The sequence below is a fragment of the Strigops habroptila genome, chromosome Z (genome assembly GCF_004027225.2).
Source record: "Strigops habroptila isolate Jane chromosome Z, bStrHab1.2.pri, whole genome shotgun sequence".
NCBI lineage: Eukaryota > Metazoa > Chordata > Aves > Psittaciformes > Psittacidae > Strigops > Strigops habroptila.
Window position 1 is genome coordinate 55,417,003 of NC_044302.2, and position 20,783 is coordinate 55,437,785.

At 41.1% G+C, this 20,783-nt stretch overlaps 1 protein-coding gene across 3 annotated transcripts in view; it reads right to left on the reverse strand.

The window, feature by feature from the left end:
* SYK (spleen associated tyrosine kinase) overlaps positions 1 to 20,783 on the reverse strand; it is a 48,684-nt gene that overhangs the window by 24,852 nt on the left and 3,049 nt on the right. For 2 of the 3 annotated variants that reach the window (XM_030470209.1, XM_030470207.1), the window contains exons 2-3: positions 6,415 to 6,864; positions 4,698 to 4,858 (exon numbers count right to left, since the gene is read on the reverse strand). In XM_030470209.1, coding sequence (XP_030326069.1) covers positions 4,698 to 4,858; positions 6,415 to 6,828 — 575 coding nt within the window. In that variant the 5' untranslated portion in view covers positions 6,829 to 6,864. Of the gene's footprint in view, positions 1 to 4,697; positions 4,859 to 6,414; positions 6,865 to 19,342; positions 19,401 to 20,783 lie in introns of those variants that run through there. The other variant, XM_030470208.1, reaches the window with a different exon arrangement.

The following is a 20,783-nucleotide window of genomic DNA, read 5'->3' on the forward strand; positions in this document are numbered from 1 at the left end:
AATTTAGGAGCTAGCTCAGGCACATACAACTGCTATCTACAATAGAACCTAAAACCTCAATTCCTGCTCAAGCTAGTGAGCTGCACAGTGATGAAACACCTTTGCGAGAAGGATTGCATCACTGCAGTCTATTTTGCTGGCATTGACAGCAATGCTGGCATTACCCTGCCAGCAAAATACACTATGCTCCACCAAAATTTGCTCCCTAACAAATAGTTCTGCTGTATAACTGCATCTGCAACATGGGATCTCCTCGATACAGCTATCTCAGTTAGAGATTGCATCTTTTTTTCACACCTCCAACCCACTCTGCTGCTGAAGCAGACAGTGTAGAGCTAGCCTTCAGAAGCTACAGCCCTGCTGCAATGGTCTGCAAGTGGCACCTAATTGTGCACTACACTGAAGTTCAGCAAACAGCTCTCCTAAAGAGCTGTGGGCATCATCCAGGCTGTTGCGGAGGATAACCTTCAGAAGCATGGTTCACTGTGTTTTTTCATTTATCTTGGAAAATTTTTATGATCATCTAAGCCTAGCAAGTGTTTAGCACTTTGAAGAGGAACTTCACCATGAATATCTCTGAATGAAGCTCATGTCTGGTAGGATTGTTTTCTCCTTATCTGATGCCAACAATGTCCAGTTCCATTTATGGATGCAAACAATACTGATTGATAGATTTATTTAAAGAATACTCTACAAAGTCAGATAAATCACCTAGCTCAGAATGCACTCCAATAGTGGTAAATTTCTAGTGGAAGACAGTAAGATTAATGTACATATAGACTGCTACATGTATCAAACCCACAGACTTTTGGTCTGACAAAAGACACAAGACTTATGGACAACTGCACTTCAAAACTTGTTATTTCAAAATGGTTTTACTAGTGTTAACTATTGTAACATATAAGGGACAGTTTAGACTTTTGATGTCATGAGATGCCATGATGAGTCAGCAGCTTGGATGAGTTGCAGTGTTAGATTTACGATGCTATTCATATTCAGGAAGCTTTTCAACTCTTTCCATATTTATGGTATTTTTTAAAAAACCCTAGAGTTGATAATCTTGTTGTGCTGCAAAGCAGCACTTAAGAAATCTGTGTGATAGATGTGTTCTCAGAGAGACTGCTGTACTGGATTTTCTTTAAAGGTAGGTATGTCAGACTGTTATCAGATTTTTGGTGTACTGAAGTTTTAGAGACCCTTATAAAAGACTATACAGAAATATTCCAGCCTTCCAAAATGTATTATTTTAATAAACAAGATTATTTTTTGCCAAATACCAGCACCTGCTTATGTTGAATAGCCTCATAGTACCTCATCTCATTGAAAATCTACCTTCCTTCTATTTTTCCATGCTCCAAGTCCTATCTCAACAAGTGAACTTCTCTTAGACATTGAATGTTTCTAAGTTTTACCTTTCAATCAGCTACCAGGCTTGAGTGTATCAACCAATTTGACAGAAACAGTCCCTGACCAGCTACATTTGCAAGAACAAATTCACAGTCTTCAGTCTACAGATGTACAGAAGATGCCGACACGCACTGCTGCTGGGTAGTGAAAAAGTATACAATGCCTGGGCCTGAAATGTAAAACAATGCACCTCTCAGAAATTTTGCTGCTACTGTTTCACTTAGCTAACTAATGAGTGGTTTATTTCTCAACACCTACTAAGCAAGCCAATGTTAGGCAAACCACATATGCAGAAAACAGAAAACCTATCCAAATTAGACAGTTCTTTCCTTATTTCTGATGAGCCTCTAGGTCTACAGAGCTGAGAGCTAGACTAGCTCTGGAAGGAAAAATCACCAGTCTCTGATACAAACAAACATCACACTATTTCTCTTGCTGCTCTGGCTGCTGACTTATGGGGCAGATGAAGATCTCACCCTGTTTCTTCCCTGGGACCATAAGAGTAAAGGGCAGCTAAGTTCTTACTGAGCTCTAAACCTGACAGATAGGCAGTCTGTGCAAGAGCAATTAATGCATCAGAAAGCACCATACAGAAGAAAACAGATGTACTTAATAAGAGGGACTCAAGCTCAGCATACTATCAGTTATATCTTTATGCTATCTAAGCTCTACTGGCACATGGTTTAAATTTAGCATTTTCCCCTCCGTGGGGTTTATCTACATCATGAGAAAGCAGTTGCCTGAGTTCCAGCAGAACTATGACAGATAGGCACCCACTGACATATGCAGTCTCACAGAGGTCCGACTGCTTCCTCTGCAGCTCACTGACCACGTCACTGAAAACAGTACCAGGGCATGTCCAGGGGGAACAGGAAAAAGCCTGGGAGTATTTCCATTTAAAGCCGTAGAAATGCTTATAGAAGATTAAAAAGAGACCAGGATCTGTAATAGAGACTGAAAATGTCAAGTCTGCTAAAAAATTACTCCTTCACTCCAAAGGCCATCCATCTTGTTAAGAAATGATAGCTAAGAGAACCATTTCTCTGAATAAAAATTGTAAATTATATATATATCTATATTTATCCCCCCCCCCGAAAAGCATTTTGACCACATAGAAACCAATGTACACAAGAGAGAAACTGGAAAATCTGCAAGTTTTAATACATGGCTCAGGTGATATAGCATTGATTTGGTAAGATGTTAATTCAGAATGTAGTAATTTTTTAATAGAAAAAACCAAGCCATTAAAAGAAAGGGTTGCTGCTTTGTTTCAGATCACCTGCTCCTGCGTCTAAAATGTAGGAAAAGATACTATGAAAATCACTGGGCAATGAAAAGGAGTGGTGGTATGGTAATGCTGTGCTGGTAATCTATGACAGCGACTACATTCATCAAACCAATGAAACTTCTGTGCTACACGAAGAAGAATTCAGAAAAGATTAATCTGTGATAAGGGGAATCTTTGTATCCACAAAATGTTGTAACAAAATTTCTAACAAATTTATAACAATTTTTTTGTTACAACTGGCAACAAAAGCAACTGGTAAATGACCACCTGGATGGTACAATTATGGCAAATCAGTAAAGTGAAAGAGTGGGTACTGTGGAAGCATATCCATCCTGCTCTCACTCCTGGGGTTTTTTACTTTGGACTAGCTTTAAAAGAGTCAAAGATAGCTCAATGCTGAAGGAGACCTCGTAGGTGGGTGATGAAATTTCTCTCAGGAATCACACAGCTCTAAGTGATCCTTCCCTGGCCACAACCCTTAAGCTTCATTTTCTATCATTACATAAATTACTTCCACTGGGGGAGGGAGGGCACAAAAATGCTCAGTGAAAACACTAATTTTTTCAAATGAGAGTTTTCCAAAGAAAATCCTTTTGCTAGAAGATTTTGACTGGCTCTAATCCTCATGAGGTGATGGCTGTTAGTCGCTATCCTAAATGACGCATTTGCACTCAGAAAACAAAACATCACGAGGTCGAGTAAATGCAGACAGTGGCAGACACAAAATGGCGTTACCAAGGTAAAAGCAATTCTGTCTGTTGCATAACTACAAAACAAAGCACCACCACTGCCCCTGGGAAACTGACAGTTATGGATCCCAACAGTTGTTAACATAAGCAGTTCTTATTTTTACCACTTTGGTAGTCAGTGTATGGGGTGCAAGTGGCCAGGCTTTGGCAGCCGTGCTGCAGGGCCTCTCTGAGGAGGCCAGGGGCTGCCCTGGTTCCAGCTGGCCACAATGGACACTTGTGCAGGACACCACCAAGACCCTCAGCCATGTATATGGTGCCTCTGCCCCTGTGAAAACATCATTAAGGACAGATGAATGCTTGGTGGGTGGTGGTGGAGAGAAAAAACCAAACACAAACCAGAAGCGGCAGCACAAACACTAAGGGCAGAGGAGGAGGCAGGAAGAGGTACTCCAGGTGCCAGAGCAGAGTCTTCTGCAGCCTGTGGGAGAGGCCACGGTGGAGCAAGTGTTCACACCACAGCCCCCCAGGCAGGCGAATATTTCCTGAAGGATATTTCCTGCGGAGAGCCCACGTTGCAGCAGTGTGACGAGGAAGGAGCAGCAGAGAGATGCTGTTAGGGTCTCACTGCAGCCTCCATCCTACACCCATCCTCCCCTGTGCTGCTTGCTGGGGAAAGGATTTGGGTGTGAAGGAGTGAAGTTGAGCCTGTGAGAACTGAGGGTGTGGGTATGTGAGGGGAACATGTTTTATTAATGTTTTTGTCTTTGTTTCTTACTGTCCAACTCAATTTTAACTGACAACAGAATAACCGTATTTCCCAAAAAGGAGTCTTGTTTTGCCAGCAAGGGTTAGTGGTACATGATCTCCCTGTCTCCATTTTGACCCACAATGCTTTTCCATCCTGTTTTCTCCCCTGTTCTGTTGAGTAGGGGGAGTGTGACAGCATCTTGGTGGGCCAAGGTTAACCTACCACAGTCACTTAGTACTGTTTATCAGTTATAAAACAAAGTTCAATGGATTTTTCTTGCTATTGAGTTTCTCTGATGCTCCCTTTAGAATTAAACCTAGTATTTGATCAAAACCCAATGATCCATGCTTTTGCTATAGTTCCCCATCTTTAGCTAAGTGGAAGCCTAATCTTGGAGGCACTTGCTTAGTATAGGGATGGTTATGTTATGTATATCATCCTGGACTCGGCTCTTTCACTGTGAATAAGACACCTTTTAGGGCATACTCTCATTTGAGATTCACTCTAGGGTACTGTGTAATAACAGTGGTGGTACACAAAAATACCAGAAAAAAACACTCACAGAAATTTTCCATTGTTCCTTTGCCCAATGAGGATACGGTGTTCTGACTCTTCCCGAGAGATCCTCCCATGGAACCATGGCATCTTCTCATGGGCTGTAGTGGCAATCAATTTCTCCAGCTGAGGCTTTTGACTAATGATAGCTTGTTCAAGAGCATGCCCCTAGAGAGTGGTAAAAACACAGTCAAACTGTCTTCTGCAGTAAAAACATGACAGGTAGGCTCCCAGTAAAGGATTGCTTTTGGGACATCCATAATCTGCACATATGTAAAGAAAAGATCTGGTTGCTATGAAAATATTCAACCAGAAACAAATGTGTGGTAATCTAAACATCACAGAACCGGAATTCTTCCTTTACCTCTGATAAATAGAAAGAAAAATAACTAGTAAATTAAGCTTTTAATATATCAGTATACAAACTGAAAATTACATCATATTTTTATGCTAATGAGACATAGCTACATATACTTATATTCAACCAGAAACAAATGTATGGTAATCTAAACATCACAGAGCCGGAATTCTTCCTTTACCTCTGATAAATAGAAAGAAAAATAACTAGTAAATTAAGCTTTTAATATATCAGTATACAAACTGAAAATTACATCATATTTTTATACTAATGAGACATAGCTACAATATCCTGTGACAGTTTACTGAAATAAACTGAACATGCTTTGCACTGTTGAGGTGTGTTGATGTTGAAGACATCAGCACAAATTTCCCAAAAGCAGGCAGGACAGTCCCTATTTTAGAGTGAACTATGTTAATATTTTGGTACAACCTATACACTTACAAACCTATCTACAACCTACCACTTCTAAATTTGGCCCAGAATCGGAGGGCAAAACCCCCTAATTTCATCAGTTTTCATCTTGAGTTCATCAGCTTCCTTCTAGATTGGGCTCAGACTCATCAGAAAGAACTGCAAGCCTCAACACTTGTAGTAAGTTTCAGGCTTTTCCAGTTTGGGCATTGCTTGATATATTTTACAGAACAGAACACACAGGGTTACTTGCTAGTACCAAAAGAGATGAAAAACCTAGTGTAACTCCACGAGTTCACAATGGTAATTCATGGCATCCCAAGGCAAAATAAAATTCCCATTGCAGCCTCCTACATTAGTGTTTCCATGTTAGGACTGGCTTCTTCATGGTCATTCTAAGGAAAAAATCCAACCTGTCTTCCTCAGCATGGAACATTCCTGCTTGACACAGGCAGTACCAAAGATGTATAAGCAGTGTTTTGCAGTTAAGAAACCAAGATCTGTTTTGGACAGAGCAGGAGGCCAGCAAAGAGGGGAGGATGCAAAACAAGTCACGATGTCACCATGCCTGCCTGCACATCACTGAATAAAAATTCAGAATCAAAAGCAATCAAACAAACCAGTTCTGTATCTTGTTCATTACACCTATTTTGGTGCATGTGGAAATCTGATGACACAGATTAGTGCTAGATAGATAGATGGTAAGTAAGGCTATGCTAGCCCAAGACATCATAAAGCTCCTACATTTTGTAAAATTTAAGGAAAACTATACTTATGGCCAACTTACTGCAAGCACTGGAGGAAAAAAAAACCCACTGCTCAAAACTCAACAGCTATGATTCCATTGTGAAAAAATGCCACATAACAGCAGGAATAGCTAGAAACAAACACTCCAATCTCTTTATTCTCCTAACTCAAAGACCATTTTATGGCAAAATCATGCTGGATTTACCTGCAAATTCCAAGTTTGTTTGACATACTCCCTGATGAGATTCTCTTTTAAATCTTCAAAGGGTCCTGTTTTAGGTTCAACACCTGGTGGTCGGTTGAAAGGTTTTCTCAATAGACAGATAAGGCCATCTGCTTCTTCTGAGTGATAGTTAATGAGTTCAGCAGGACTAGCATGCGACTTGCCTCCTGCAATAGCATATGAGCCACTCAGCTCCCTCTCAATTGTATAATGATGAACCTTCCTTCCATGGGCCAAGGATAAGGCAAAGCCCCCCAGGTAATTCCGGCTTTGGCGAAGCAAGTATAGTCCATCACTCACTCCTCCTTGCATCAGATACTCTTCTGCTTCTTCACGTGTAATATTGCCAAAGAAGTATGGCAAATGGTTAGCAGGGTTCACTGTGTTGGAAGCCATGTTTTTAATTTTCCAAGCAGCAAAAGTATTCTATATCTGAAAAACAGAGACGTGAGTATCAGCTGCAAAAAAGAGGATAAACCAGTAACATGGCAATTCATATGTGGTATGTCAGAAACACATTTTTTAAAAGATTTTTGGTTTTACCTTAGAAGTTCTTTTTCTAAATTGCAGTAGAAGTTTTTCCTTGTTATATAGTAATATAAAAGTTTCCTATAACTGCACAAGTTACCTTTGACTCTTTGCCTCTTTTCTTCTTTGCCTAGGCATATAGAGGTCCTGACATTTTCACTTTCCTGAACACCTCTTTCTATCCTTTGGTCCTGGCCTTGAGGTGTTTCCCAACAAAAGGAAATAACTAGGTAAGAAAGATTCAGTGAGAAGTTTTTCTTTCCAGTTTTGTGCCATTCTAATTTTGCTTATGAGTAGCTTATGCCAGTGTGTGGGCTGAGTACAGACAAAACTCTTATATTTAAATAGTTAACAATCTTCTCCACAGAGACTTACCAATAATAATAATAATAATAATGAAAAAATTATAGTGTCTTGTGAACAGTTTTCATTTCAAACACCTTACATAATATGAAGGCACACTACCAATAAAAACACAGGAGACAACCAAGTTCACCATCTCTGAAGAATAATAAATATAACATAAACATCTTCGATTCTTTTATTCTTACTTTAACAGTAAAAAACATTTATATGCTTTTATATATAGATCATATACACACACAGAGTAACACTATATTAATATATATTTCTTAAAAGTATGCACAAGGACTCTACAGAACTCTAGCTACAGGAGTAGTGTTCTTGTGTCCTGACTTCCCTGAGTTATCCCAGTCTCTAACCTACATTGTCAATAGAGAAATTTTTTTTTAAGCCCCACTGGTGATTTACACTGCCTGGACAGCTAAGCATTGTGCTGGAATTACTTTTTTCTCTTTCAAGTTACTGAAGAGAAGACATCAGAATACAAAAATTGAATTTGGTTTATTCTTGTATTAGTGACTTTTAAATGACTGTCTAATGGATACTGGGAAGAATACCCCAGCAACAGTATTTGCAAGCATTTTTTATGTCAGATAAAGTGGTCCACAACTGCAATTGCCTAAGTAATTGCAAGTTCACTAGTCGAGTTATTGTTTCTTGGAACAGTAGGAGTTTTTCATATACTTTCTCATATACTTTCTACTCCAAATGCTTCCTCAGTCCAATCACTGTTTGTCCTGGGTTCAGCTGTTATTTTTCTCTTTGTAATGTAATGTAATAGTTATTTTTCTCCTTCCTAGTAGCTGGTGCAGTGCTGTGTTTTGGTTTTAGTCTGAGAACAATGCTGATAACACACCGATGTTTTAGTTGTTGCTAAGTAATGCTTACCCTGATCAAGGACTTTTCAGTATCCAATGCTCTGCCAGTGAGGAGGGGCACAAGAAGCCAGGAGGAAGGAGAGACAGGGCACCTGACCCAAACTGTCCAAAGGGGTATTCCATACGACAGCACGTCATGTCCAGTATATAAACTGGGGGGAGTCACCTGAAAGGCCCAGATCGCTGCTCGGTTTGGGCTGGTATCGGTCAGCAGATGGTGAGCAATTGTCTTGTGCATCACTTGTGTTTATTGTTGTTTTTTTTCCTTTCCCTTTTTAGTTTTATATTTCCCTTATCGTTATTATTATTGTAGTAGTTTTGTATTATACTTTATTTTTTGGACTGTTCTTATCTCAACCCGTGGGGCTTACATTCTTGTGATTCTCCTCCCCGTCCCGCCTGGAGGTGGGGGGGGAGGGAAAGCAGGGGTGAGTGAATGGCTGCGTGGCTCTGAGTTACCAGCTGGGCTTAAACAACAACACTGTTTAATCAGGACTGGCCACAGACTGTTACATCTACACTTTATGTGGCCTAAGAACGAAGGAATTCCATTTAGGGACAGTTCAACACCTTCCTTCAGTCTAGAAAGAGAATAAAAATCCTCCTAACTATTATTGCCTGTGCATCTGTAAAATGACTTACTCTGAAAAATTATATTCGTATGAAAAATGTATGAAGTGCTTATATTTGTATTATTTGTGTGTGTTAAATTGAACTTTTCCTTAGGAAGTACCTCTCAATTTTATTGCCAAAATTTTTACTTTCCTTGTCTTTTAAGTTCAGTTGTGACAACTTGATACTGAAATGCTCTCAAGCATACAAAATAAGTGACAGCCTCTCTTATCCGTAGTGTATTATGCAGACTTTAGACTAACCAGGCAACAAGTACATGAAAGAATAAACCCTGCTGTTTGTGTTCACAAGATCACTGCACATCTTGTATTCTTTTTGTTTTTCCCAGTGTGTATATACTAAGTAAAATGTATATATACTGAATATGAAACCCATGAACATTAACTGACAAAATACTGTTCTCTGTGTTTTATTTAGGTTACTGCAGCTCTCTTTTCCCACCTTGCATTAGCCTTGGCTAGAAGCAGACAAAAGGATCAGAAGTTCAGTTCCTGTTTCTATTGCTGTGCAGGATATAGCAGTAAAAACAATGCGCCCTTCACAGTTGAACTAAAGGCACAATTTTAGGGAAGCCATCCAGCAGTCTGTGGAATCAGCATTAAAAAATTCAGGATGTTTGTGAACAGGGTTAATAGACCTCTCAATTTGCAGCTGGCCAAAGCCTCCAAATGAGTTACACGAGCACATGTGGAGAGGACTTTATAGAAGACCATGTAAGAAGGAAAGGTCCATAATGCAAAGCTGCAACTGAGGAATGGACATTTCAACATAGGGCCTTCTGGCACATGGTGCTTTGGACTGGCTCTGCAGCAGGCACAGCTGAGCAGTTTGCGAGGTTTGGAGTGTTGAGTGAGGCCTTGGTGCTGGTGTTGTGCTTGGAGAGTTGCTCTTTGCAGCTCCCAGTGCTCGGCTCCAGAGCTGTTGAAAGATTTTGGCCGGCCCTGCCAGGCTCAGGCAGCCAAGACACCCCGGAGTTGAGCTTGCAGCAGCACAAGTGAGCTGGGCAGGGACACCTCACCTGGGGAGATGGGAGGGTTTCCTTCTTGAGGGACCTGGGCATTTCTTCCCTCCTTCCCAACCCAGCCAATGACTGTGGCCTCTCTTCTCTTCCTAGCACAACACCCGCTGCTGCAGCGCCGGAGAGACGGAGCAGCTCAACATCACCAGCTCCCGCAGCCCAACCGCAGCCTGTGGAGAGCGTGGCCATGGAGCTGGAGGACCGCTGTCCCATCTGCCTGGGCAGCTGGGAGGAGGCCAGCTATGTGACACCATGCCTCCACCAGTTTTGTTACGAGTGCATCCTGCGGTGGGCTGAGACCAAGCCCGAGTGCCCCCTCTGCAAGAGGAGGATCCAATCCATCTTGCACTCGGTGCAGGCAGACACTGACTACAGGGAGCATGTCATCTCATCACCGCTGACACCATCAGTCATCATTCACCAGGCGGAAATGCCCAGACACCCAGCTGCCCATGACTTCCATCACCCCAGAGCACCCCATCCATGGGCTGCAGAAGGGGTGCCCAGGGATCCTGTGGGCAGCCTCCAGCCTGATGAATGGGTGAACCTTTTCCAGGACCACCCGACGCTCCTTGGGAGTGTGCTGGCCTGGGTTGAACGTAGGCTGCAGCGGATCTTTCGAAACAGGTGGTTGGATGCAGCCATAGTGGAGAACACCATCACGGCCCTCCTGACCAACTATGGCATGAATGAAGAGCTGCTGGTCCAGATGCTTGGGGTCTATCTCCACACCCGCACAGTGGCATTTGTGCGACAGCTTATCCGTGTTGCCGTGCGGTGGTGTGGCAGGGAGGCCCCCCATCTGCTAGGCCTGCAGGAAGGTCTCCCGGCCCCAGCCCCGCACCCTCCAGGAGCCCAGCAAGATCCACCACGGGTAAGCCTCCCAGCACCTCATCCGCTGCCGTTGGTGGAGGTTGCAGCAGCCACCCCTCTGCTCCCAGTGCCACCCCTGCTGCCCCAGCAGCAGGCAGAGGAGGCCGTGCCCGGGCCCTCCACTCCCAGCCGGGGCAGGGAGCGCTCCACTGGGAGGCCATGGCAAGCCCCGAGGAGGAGGGCCAGCAGCCACGAGGCCCCTCCAGCCAACAAGAGGCCACCACCACATCTGTGAGCCTGAAGGGTGCCTCGGGAGACAGCTGAACCAGGAGCGGGCCATCAGCTGGGGCATGTGCCAGCCCTCAAGGGCTCCCTACACTTCTCATGCCAAAAATTGTATTGCACTGCAGTACCTGTTCAAAACAGCTCAGCAATGTTGCAGTGAAACAAAATTCAAACAGAATTTGCCACCACACCCTATCTGTGGAAATTTATTTTCAGAGAAGTATTTCATGGAAGTTCCTTTTCTCCATGCCTTTAGTTTCAGACTTAAAAAAAAAGTTAAGACCTTCATGTCTAAAAAGGATGAAGAACTTTACAATGAAATTTAGAGATAATATAATAAAAGTGGAGTGGGGTGGGAGTGGAAATTTGCATTTCCTGGCTACGAAAGATTCTGATGTACTGGCTACTGAAGTTAAAATTCACTTTGACTTTGATGTGTTTCAGATCAGGCTACTCCTCAGAATATCGTTTAGTCTCAGTATTTACTATATATTCTTCAGGTTGAGCTGCCCAGACACAAGTTCTCTTTGGTGGCCTTTTTGTATAATCAGCAATGCCAAGTTTTTCCACTGCTGACAATTCAGCATGTTTATGAGTATTAAAATAAGTGTTGCAAAAACCTCATACCTGTTCATTAAGAAGTCACAGAATACACATAAACCAGAAATTACAGGTATGCACAGCAATAGGGCCAACAGCCTCTGAGTAAAATTTCTCTTATCTTTCTAGATGTTCCAAACCACTATTCAAAGGGAGAGCATGTATAGGCATACCAAGTTTAACTGAACTATCACATCAGATACAGAAAACAAAGAAGGTGATACATTCACTGGATGCTAAGGGCATCATAAAGACTTCTTACAATTCTGAGATTAAGACTGTGGGCAATAACTCACTTTTGGCACAACAGACCCCACTAGAAGGAGATTGAAGTTTTCCCGATAGAAGCTTTGACCAACACGTTGAATGAAAGAGCAGTAAAAAGAGCTGTTCCAGGTGCAAGATTGGTTTCTTTGACTCTGCTTATCATACCTACAAATTGCCCTCCCAAAAGATAAAACCAAACAAATGTAAGTACAGTCACTCCAGCTCCTAGAAGACTATCAACATGTTCTATGTGTTTATCAGCTGGGACAAAATGTGAGAGAAAAAGTAACACTTTGTATGTCTAGTCATGCTGCCTATGCCCTAAATTAGAGTTATTCACGCCTCATGGTAATGAGGCCATCTCCTGATTCCTTTCACCTAGCTTCTTTCGAAATTTATCTGATGGACACAAGAGGACAGAAACACTCTCTTAGGCATGTGGAGGATGGGCAAATGTTCTATCGTCTTAAAAATAACCAGTAAAAGGCTTTTATTTTATGATGATCTCGAGATACAGCATTTACTACAAAAGTGCTCCATTTCACTGCCAGTTTTTTAAGACTCCCTATTTTGGAAGAATATCTGAGTTTGAGATGGTTGTTCTCTTTGGTTGGACTTTCTTGCCTTCGTTTTGGGAGTTTAATACCCTTCTAGGATCAGTAATAGTGCAGAAGAAAACATGTTTGGATTCACACTTTTCTCCTCCTGTAAACTCCTCCAGCGGACAAATAATTCTGAGCTTGCCAAGTCAGCACAGTTACAAATGTGAGGCTGTAAAATGGAGATTAAGTCCCCAAAGGGCTGAATGTAAGGCTTTACCCTTGAGAAGGCTGAAGGAAGTGCAGCTGGTTACCTGAGAGATGCACTTGAGCTTAACAGTAAAAGAGGGCCTAAAGTGCAACTCTCCCCATAGCCATTACATTTGACTTTTAAGGAAACTACAAATACGACCAAATGTCATGGTTACCCTACATGAAAGGAAAAAAAGAAAAAAAGCATTTGCATATTTCCTATGCAAATACATAGGAAAATTAGATACCCAGTTCCCCTCATCAGTGTCGCAGACAGTGGGGACTCCAGACATAATGCAAGAGTTTCATACCTGACACTGCATGCAGGGAAGTGGAACATTCCTGTACAACAGAGGAGCAAAACTCAGGAGAACTCACCTGGAAAGCATTAGAAAGAATCTGTGTTGACCATATTGCTACCCTTAGCCTGCTTCTCTTTTATCTCTTATATTTAGACAAGGATAAAGGTAGAATAATTGTTTTATTGAATGGTTTGCATAGCAGCGAGCATAGTGTTACTGAGGTACTAATCTCCATTGTAACATTAAAGATTATAAATAGCAGTATGAATCTTTCTACGAAGACCAAACAGACATGTAGAAGGAGACTTAAGGACAGATGACTGATTATTTTACTCATCCAACTATTTAATGAGTAAAAGGATTGAAGTGTGACAAAAGATCAAAAGGCATGTAGTGGGTAAAACAGTGTTCCAAATAAGCACTTCATTTGAACAGAATTATTTTTTTCCCTTTTCTTGTTTTTCAAAATAGTATTCTGTGAGCAATGTATGAAAGTAAAGAAGTAAAGAGCAGATATCTTTTGCATGCAAAAGGCATAAGAAAGGAGAGTGCAGAATGAAGAAAATACACTAACTGAAACAATTTGTTCTAGCACAGGGTGAAATCTTTTCTTTTCCCTAAAATTTGTGTTTAATTAGAATTCTTGGAATCAAGATGTCTGCCTCTGTGAACAGCACTACAATTTTTCATTTTAAGATTCTTTTCTACATTTCCATCTAAAAGGTAAAAGGAATTAAGCATGCACAGAATTAGAAATATACATTTGATGGTGACTTCACGTAGTATATTAAATATTTAGGTACTTTCAGGGTTTAGCATAATCTTAATGGTATACTCCAAACTGATGTAAATTGTGACATAATTACCAGGAAGGTATTATAAATCCATTGTTATTGCCTCACATTTAAAGATGATATTTACATTTTTTATAGTATTTTAACAAATAAAATGGATTTAAACAATTGTTGCATTCTCATTTCTTCACCTTTAAAATTACCTTCCAGTCTGTCTAGGCAGCTGAATGGTGGTCTTAATTTGATTTATCAGATTACCTTTAAATGTCTTCTTTACCTTCCTGCATAAACATGAAGATTTAATTTCTATCCAGACCTTAGGAGAAGAATTTTTATGAGGAAATTATAGAGAAATAAGGGAAGAACACAGTAAATGTTTAAAAGTAAGTCATTAGGGAAGGAAATGAAGCAAAATACCATTTTCTCAAGTCATTTGAACAAACTAGAGTTTGATCAGGACACAAGGTGAACTTTTTGACCTACTGAAAAAAAAATCTGAAATCTTACTTAATTTAACTGGTAATTGATGATTTTTACAACTTTTGTAGACAGTGATATCTCCAAACAATGTACCATTCATCATCGGAATGAAATGTCTGTAGTACTGTCTCAAAAGGAAAAATGACATACACGAGATCACCAACAGGTTTCTTCCAGTATGCTGTTCTTCCTCAGGAAGTGCCTTGGCTGTGTACTGATGTCTAAGGCAGTATGCCTCAGCCTCCACCTACTGCGCCTCTAACCAGCTTACAGCTCACAGCAACCTTTCCACCACTCAAGCCTGGGCCTCTTTCAACATGTGTTTTCTCCTACTCTATGAGAAGTTTTCCCCATGCAATCAAACCACCGTTTCTAATCTCTGCATCCTTTTATTGACCATCTAAGCATTATGCTGTACTGCTTTTTTCCCCGCATTTCAGACTTTAAAATGTGCCTTCTTTCATTTCCAAAGGCTTTCCTTTCCACACGCTCCTGGGCAATGAGGATGATACACAAAGCATATCTGTTTGTTAGTTTTTAAGCAACCTTATCTCTTCAGTATTTTCTCAGCATTAGCCTTTCCTTAGCACTTTTACCAGACATAAGTGCCAAGTTTCATATTTGACTTTGTTAGTAGTTCAGTTTCAGAAGCATTTTCTTTCTTTCAGACACTTCTCGTTTCTTGCAATGCTTTTGGGATAACTACAGTGTTCCTTTTAAGGTTTTTAAACACTGAGATATATATTTTAAGAGAACAGTAGCTTAATTAAAGTCAGTCTGGGAACAAATGGGGAATGTGGTAGCTTTAGGCCCAGAAGACTTTTCTGCTGGGGAGTTCACAGCCTGGGTTGAATAATGCCATTAGTGACCTGCAGGATTGTCCAACCTATGACAGATTTTGTGTGTTCTCATGATTCTGAAAGTTAGTGGCCTTGCTAGCACCTTTCTGGTCTTAAGAGAAAATAACGTTTCCCCTTGTTCATAGAATCACAGAATCATAGAATGGTTTGGGTTGGAAAGGACCTTAAGATCATCTGGTTCCAATCCCCTGACATAACCAGAGAGACAACACACAAAACCATGTCACCCAAGACTCTGTCCAAGCTGGCCTTAAACACTGCCAGGGATGGAGCATTCACCATTTCTTCAGGCAACCCGTTCCAGTGCCTCACCACCCTCACAGGAAAGAATTTCTTCCTTATATCTAACCTGAACTTCCCCTGTTGAAGTTTGAAGCCATTATCCCTTGTCCTATTGCTACAGTCCCTAATGAAAGAGTCCCTTCCCAGCACCCTTGTAGGCCCCCTCCAGGCTGGAAGGCTGCTCTGAGGTCTCCACGCAGCCTTCTCTTCTCCAGGCTGAAAAGCTCCAACTTTCTCAGCCTGTCTTCACACGGGAGGTGCTCCAGCCCCCTGATCATACTCGTGGCCCTCCTCTGGACTTGCTCCAACAGCTTCATGTCCTTTTTATGTTGAGGACATCAGAACTGCACACAGTGCTCCAAGAGGGGTCTCACGAGAGCAGAGTAGAGGGGCAGGATCACCTCCTTTGACCTGCTTGTCACGCTCCTTTTGATGCAGCCCAGCATACAGTTGGCTTTCTGGGCTGCGAGTGCACACTGAAGCCAGCTCATATTCAGTTTCTCATCGACCAACACCCCCAACTCCGTCTCCACAGGCTGCTCTGAATCACTTCTCTACCTAACCTGTAGCTGTGCCCTGGATTGCCCCAACCCACGTGTAGGACTGTGCACTTGGCTTGGTTGAACTTCATGAGGTTGGCACTGGCCACGTCTCAAACGTATCAAGGTCCTTCTGGATGGCATGCCCTTCCCTCCAGTGTATCAACCCAACCACACAACTTGATGTCATCACCAAACTTGCTGAAGGTGCACTCAATCCCACTGTCCGTGTCGCTGACGAAGATATTGAACAGGCTCAGTCCCAGCAACAAACCCTGAGGGGCACCACTTGTTATCAGTCTCCAGATGGACATTAAGCCATTGACCACAACTCTATGCATGCAGACATTGAGCCAATTCCTTATCCACTGCATGGTCCATCCATCATATTGATGTCTCTCCAGTTTAGAGACGAGGATGTTGCGCAGGACAGTGTTGAATGCTTTGCACAAGTCCAGATAGATGATGTCAACTGCTTTGCCCCTATCCATCAGTTCTGTAGCCTCATCATAGAAGGCCACCAAATTGGTCAGACATGCAAATCCTCAGCATATTGGCCTTAATAGAACAAAAATCTGCCAAACAGGTGTTGGTGCATCATATACCAAGTTTAGGGAAAACATCATATGTATCCCCTCTTGTATTAAAGAGTTATTCATGAAAAGAACTGAAACAAAAACTCAAACATGCCTAAAATTATTATTATCGTTAAAATAATTATTAAAAAAAAAAAAAAAAAGTTATTTTATAAATATTTTTCTTTGGACTTACTTACTTTCCAGAATCATTTTTGTCTGTATTGAAGACAGTTAAATAGATGTTTTATCTCCACTGAAACATGCCAGAAATGTCCTCATTTATTCTAAATTGCATCTGACAGTCTGATATCATCAGAGTACTCCAGGCACTCCAGCTATTGAACTGTTTCCTGAGGAAATACTACTTGATTTGGCAACACTATTACTGCCCTTATTATAAGGCAAACAGATGCTTAGAAAAAGCACCCAGTGTTCATATGTTATTCAGGGGTTTACTATATAAGCTTCTGCACTGAGGTCACGGGGGGGAATTGATCACTAAAAAAAACATTCTTCTCTGATGCTAGGAATCTATTGTCTCTCTTTCACAATACCTTCCTTTTGGGACTCTCCTGTCTTTGGTAACCTTTTGACATGTTATAGCTCTCCTCTGAAAAGTTTTTTCTGCTTTGATCTTTTAAAAGGCTCAGAATGCTACTGGGAAAAAAAATAAATAAAGTAGCCAGGCATTTATGGATTACAATTATTCTTTCTCTGGCAGTAGAAATCCTATGGTTTTCACATATATTTAAGAAAAACGGGGGGGTAAAAAAAAATTTAGGGCTTTAGAAAAAGAAAAAAAACAACTCACCAACACAAAAATATCAACACTTCCTTTCACAGAATCATATCCTTGCCTTGCTCTACTAGCTGTTCCCTTGCCTCCTTTTCCAGGGAAATCTTACACTGTCACAAATGCAACCATTGCCTCAGGCTAAAGATGTCTCTTGTCAAAACAAGTATTTCTGTCTTAAAACAGATGGCATCTTTTGTATGGAAGCCTGCTCCCTTTTGGGCAAAGTACTTTACTGTGATCAGTACCCACTAAACACCATACAGAAAATGGAACCACTGGGGATAAGCTAACACCCAAAGGAAAGCATTCAAGATACTCCAGGCAGACCCTTCTCTAATCTCCTGTTTTCCTGCTGTGACAAGGTGTGAACAAACTTCTCTGGGCACAGACAGACCTTCGGAAACTTCAGGTGTGTGCTCTGCAGTGTCAACGGAAGCGTACAGGGATAAATGTTTCTTCCCAGTGCTGACAGAAAAAAAGCCTGGGTTGGGGTGCAGTTACAAAAGTTACAGAAGCCTTTCTCAGGGAGCCCAAAACTGCCTCTGAATACTTCAGGAACTACTGAGCTGAGTTACAGAATAAAGTTCCAATCTGCTTTTGTTTCAAGTTTAGTGCCTTTCCAGAAATACAATAAAAAGTAAAACTCCTCTTTGTAACACAGAGGCTGACACAGACTGACTGGCCCCATCATGAGTTAGAGTGGTGAAATAAGGCAGGTTCCTCTTTTAGACTTAGGTTATCTGTCATCTGAAAGTCTGCAGTATCCTGCTTTATATAAAGTATAGAAATTATTGCAGGAACAAAAATAACTGGCTTTTCATACTTCTAGAATAGGCAAGTTTCTACAAAGCCAATGAAGATTTCTCAGAGCAACTTTCAAAAGTCTATGAAAACTGTGCCATGTTACCTTATTCTTTGAAAAGCTCCTGGTAGGAGGATATAGTAAGGTTAATGTTCTGCTGTAGAAGCACTAACTGACAATGGCTCATCTCTTGCTGGCAATTACGCCCACAGAGGTCTGGAAGAAAGGACAAGCATTTTTATGTCATTTTTTTGAAAGGAAGCTCACACAGCCAGACTGCCAACATTAAACAGAAGTTTCTTAACATCTATGTAATGTTTTGGGGTTTTTTTGTAATTAGGAGTCAGATCAAAGGACACTTCTCTCCAAATATAGTATCCTCCAGCAGTGGGGCCAGCTCCTCCTGACTAGCTTTTGTGAAGACATGTACATCAGAAAGGCAGACTGCATAGCAAAAAAGCTCCTCATACCAATTAGTGCATCAGTGAATCCGCACTCCAGAAAAGACTAGGTCTGTGTCCTCTCCTCATACCACCCTATATGCTCAGAACAAACAGCACAGCTAAAGCTCACTTCTCATTGCTACAAAGAATGGATCATGCTCTTAGTAGGCAGGAATACCTTTCAGTCAGCAAACAATCACTTGGATTAACTGCAATCTCACTTCTCACATAAAACATGAGGATGGTCCAGAAACACTACACAGAGAGAGGCGGGATCCTTCTCCTCCTATCCCACGGAGGAAGTCTATTTGCAACACTGGGACCAGCGAAATACTCTTGACAAGGCCCGTTTATCACTCTGGGCAGAGAGAGGATGCACCTGGCCTCAGTGTGTTCTGGGCCAACAGGCAGTATTTCCCTAGCTCTTGCATGACAAACTGCCAGGCTTGAAAAAACAAGTAGCTTATTGTCAACCTTCTTTTCTCCAGTTGTGCCATCCTCTGTGCAACATCAATGGTTACACTGCTAAATGGTCCATGAGTAATTGCCCCTACAGATAGTTACTACACCAGGATACCAAAAAGCTGCCTCCATTTGATGGAACTTGTCCCTTGGGGAGTCAGAGGCAATTGCATTTCACACTAGCAACATCACTCCCTCAACACAACACTGCTTCCATGCAAAAACAGCTCTGCTTCCTTTGCAGAAAGGGTCTGCAAAGGTCTTCCTTTGCAGAAGCAGGAAAGTCACTCTTCCCTTCCAGGATTTTTTCCCTGAGCTTCTGTACACAGGATACCTGCGGACCAGATCTTTGCTACATCCACTGGATGAAGACTGTCACACAGCTGTTGAGCTCACCTGAAGCAGCATGAGATTTCTTACCAACTGCACAGGATAACTGAGGTCAGAATAGTTACTCAAAGCCTCCCTCAATGCATTCTTAATTCTGAGGTGTCCTGCTGCGTGCATGACCGGAACTGTTGAGAGCAGCACTCTTCCTCTTCATACTCACTATAAATAAGCTGTCATTCTCAGACACTTGCAAGATGGAGTTGTGAGAAAGATAGCTAATCCCATTATCTGATTTACAAAAATAATCCTTACTTAAATATACTGCTTGTTTTACCAACTTTTGAGCAGAATACTGTGGAATTCATATGTATTCTTTGAAATGCAGCACTGAAATCTAACACATTATGTAAAAGATGATTGTGTTAATGCTGCTTCATTTACTTAGATTCCCTATATTCCAGGTATTGGAGATTTTCACCTTAACAAATTCTTAAGTTTGATTTTTGGGTTTTTTTGCTTTGTTTGGTTTTTGGAGTTTTGTTTTTGGTGGGTTTTTTTGGCAGAGTGAACTTGTTTTCTTGATTCAAGTTACCAAATTTGGGCTAAGCTTCCCAGAGTGGGAACTCATCCACAAACAACTGCTTAGTACCCTTTCTAGCTTCCTTTTCTATGTTCTCGCTAAACAAAATGACAAAAAGAATTTTTCTGTTTAAGTTTTTCTGTAATGTATTTTAAAAGAGGGGGTTTGGGGGAAAAAATGTCTTTGTAACAGGTTTCAAATGCTAGGCTTTGAAGCTAGATTAAGAAACAAACTTTACATGCAACCCTACAAAAAATCAAAACTAGTTTGTAAAAAATATTAAGACATTGTTTTAAACTGAGCTTAATGCCTTTGAAACTTGTAGAGCCAATTTTGAAATCATCACTAGAATTTTTAAAAGCAGAACTACACATTTTAGCATTTTAGCTTTACTATCCCACGCATGCTCTGTCACACTGGCTTTAGCTAAGAGACAGTACACTGACTTCTACATGTTCTAAAGGCTATGGTCTCAAAAGTTTTGTGTTTTTTCTTTTTAACTTTTCTTTTCTCACTTACTTCATTATTTCATTGAAACAGTGGGAAAAAGTAAGAGAAAGACTATCCAAGATGTTAGGAGTAGGCTGTGGCTGATGTATCTGATGTGACCCCTGCTCCTTTTATTCATTTTACTGAATCTGTTTCTTGAGATAAGGAGTTTTAAGTCTTAAAAACCATTTAAAAGCTCTATTTTTTTTACTTGATGATCTCAAAATACTTAGTCAACTGTATGCCATTTCCTTAGTACATATTCTACTCTAATGCTTCCTGCCTGTGTTTTCTCTATTTACCTCCAAACACAAATGTTATTCCTTGTCAATTCAATTCCATCCCCACCCTAGGAGTTGCCTCATGGAGTTGCATGGCTGGATTTACATACCACAGTGCCACAAGTCCCACTTTTCACAAAAGCTTTTAGCACTTCAC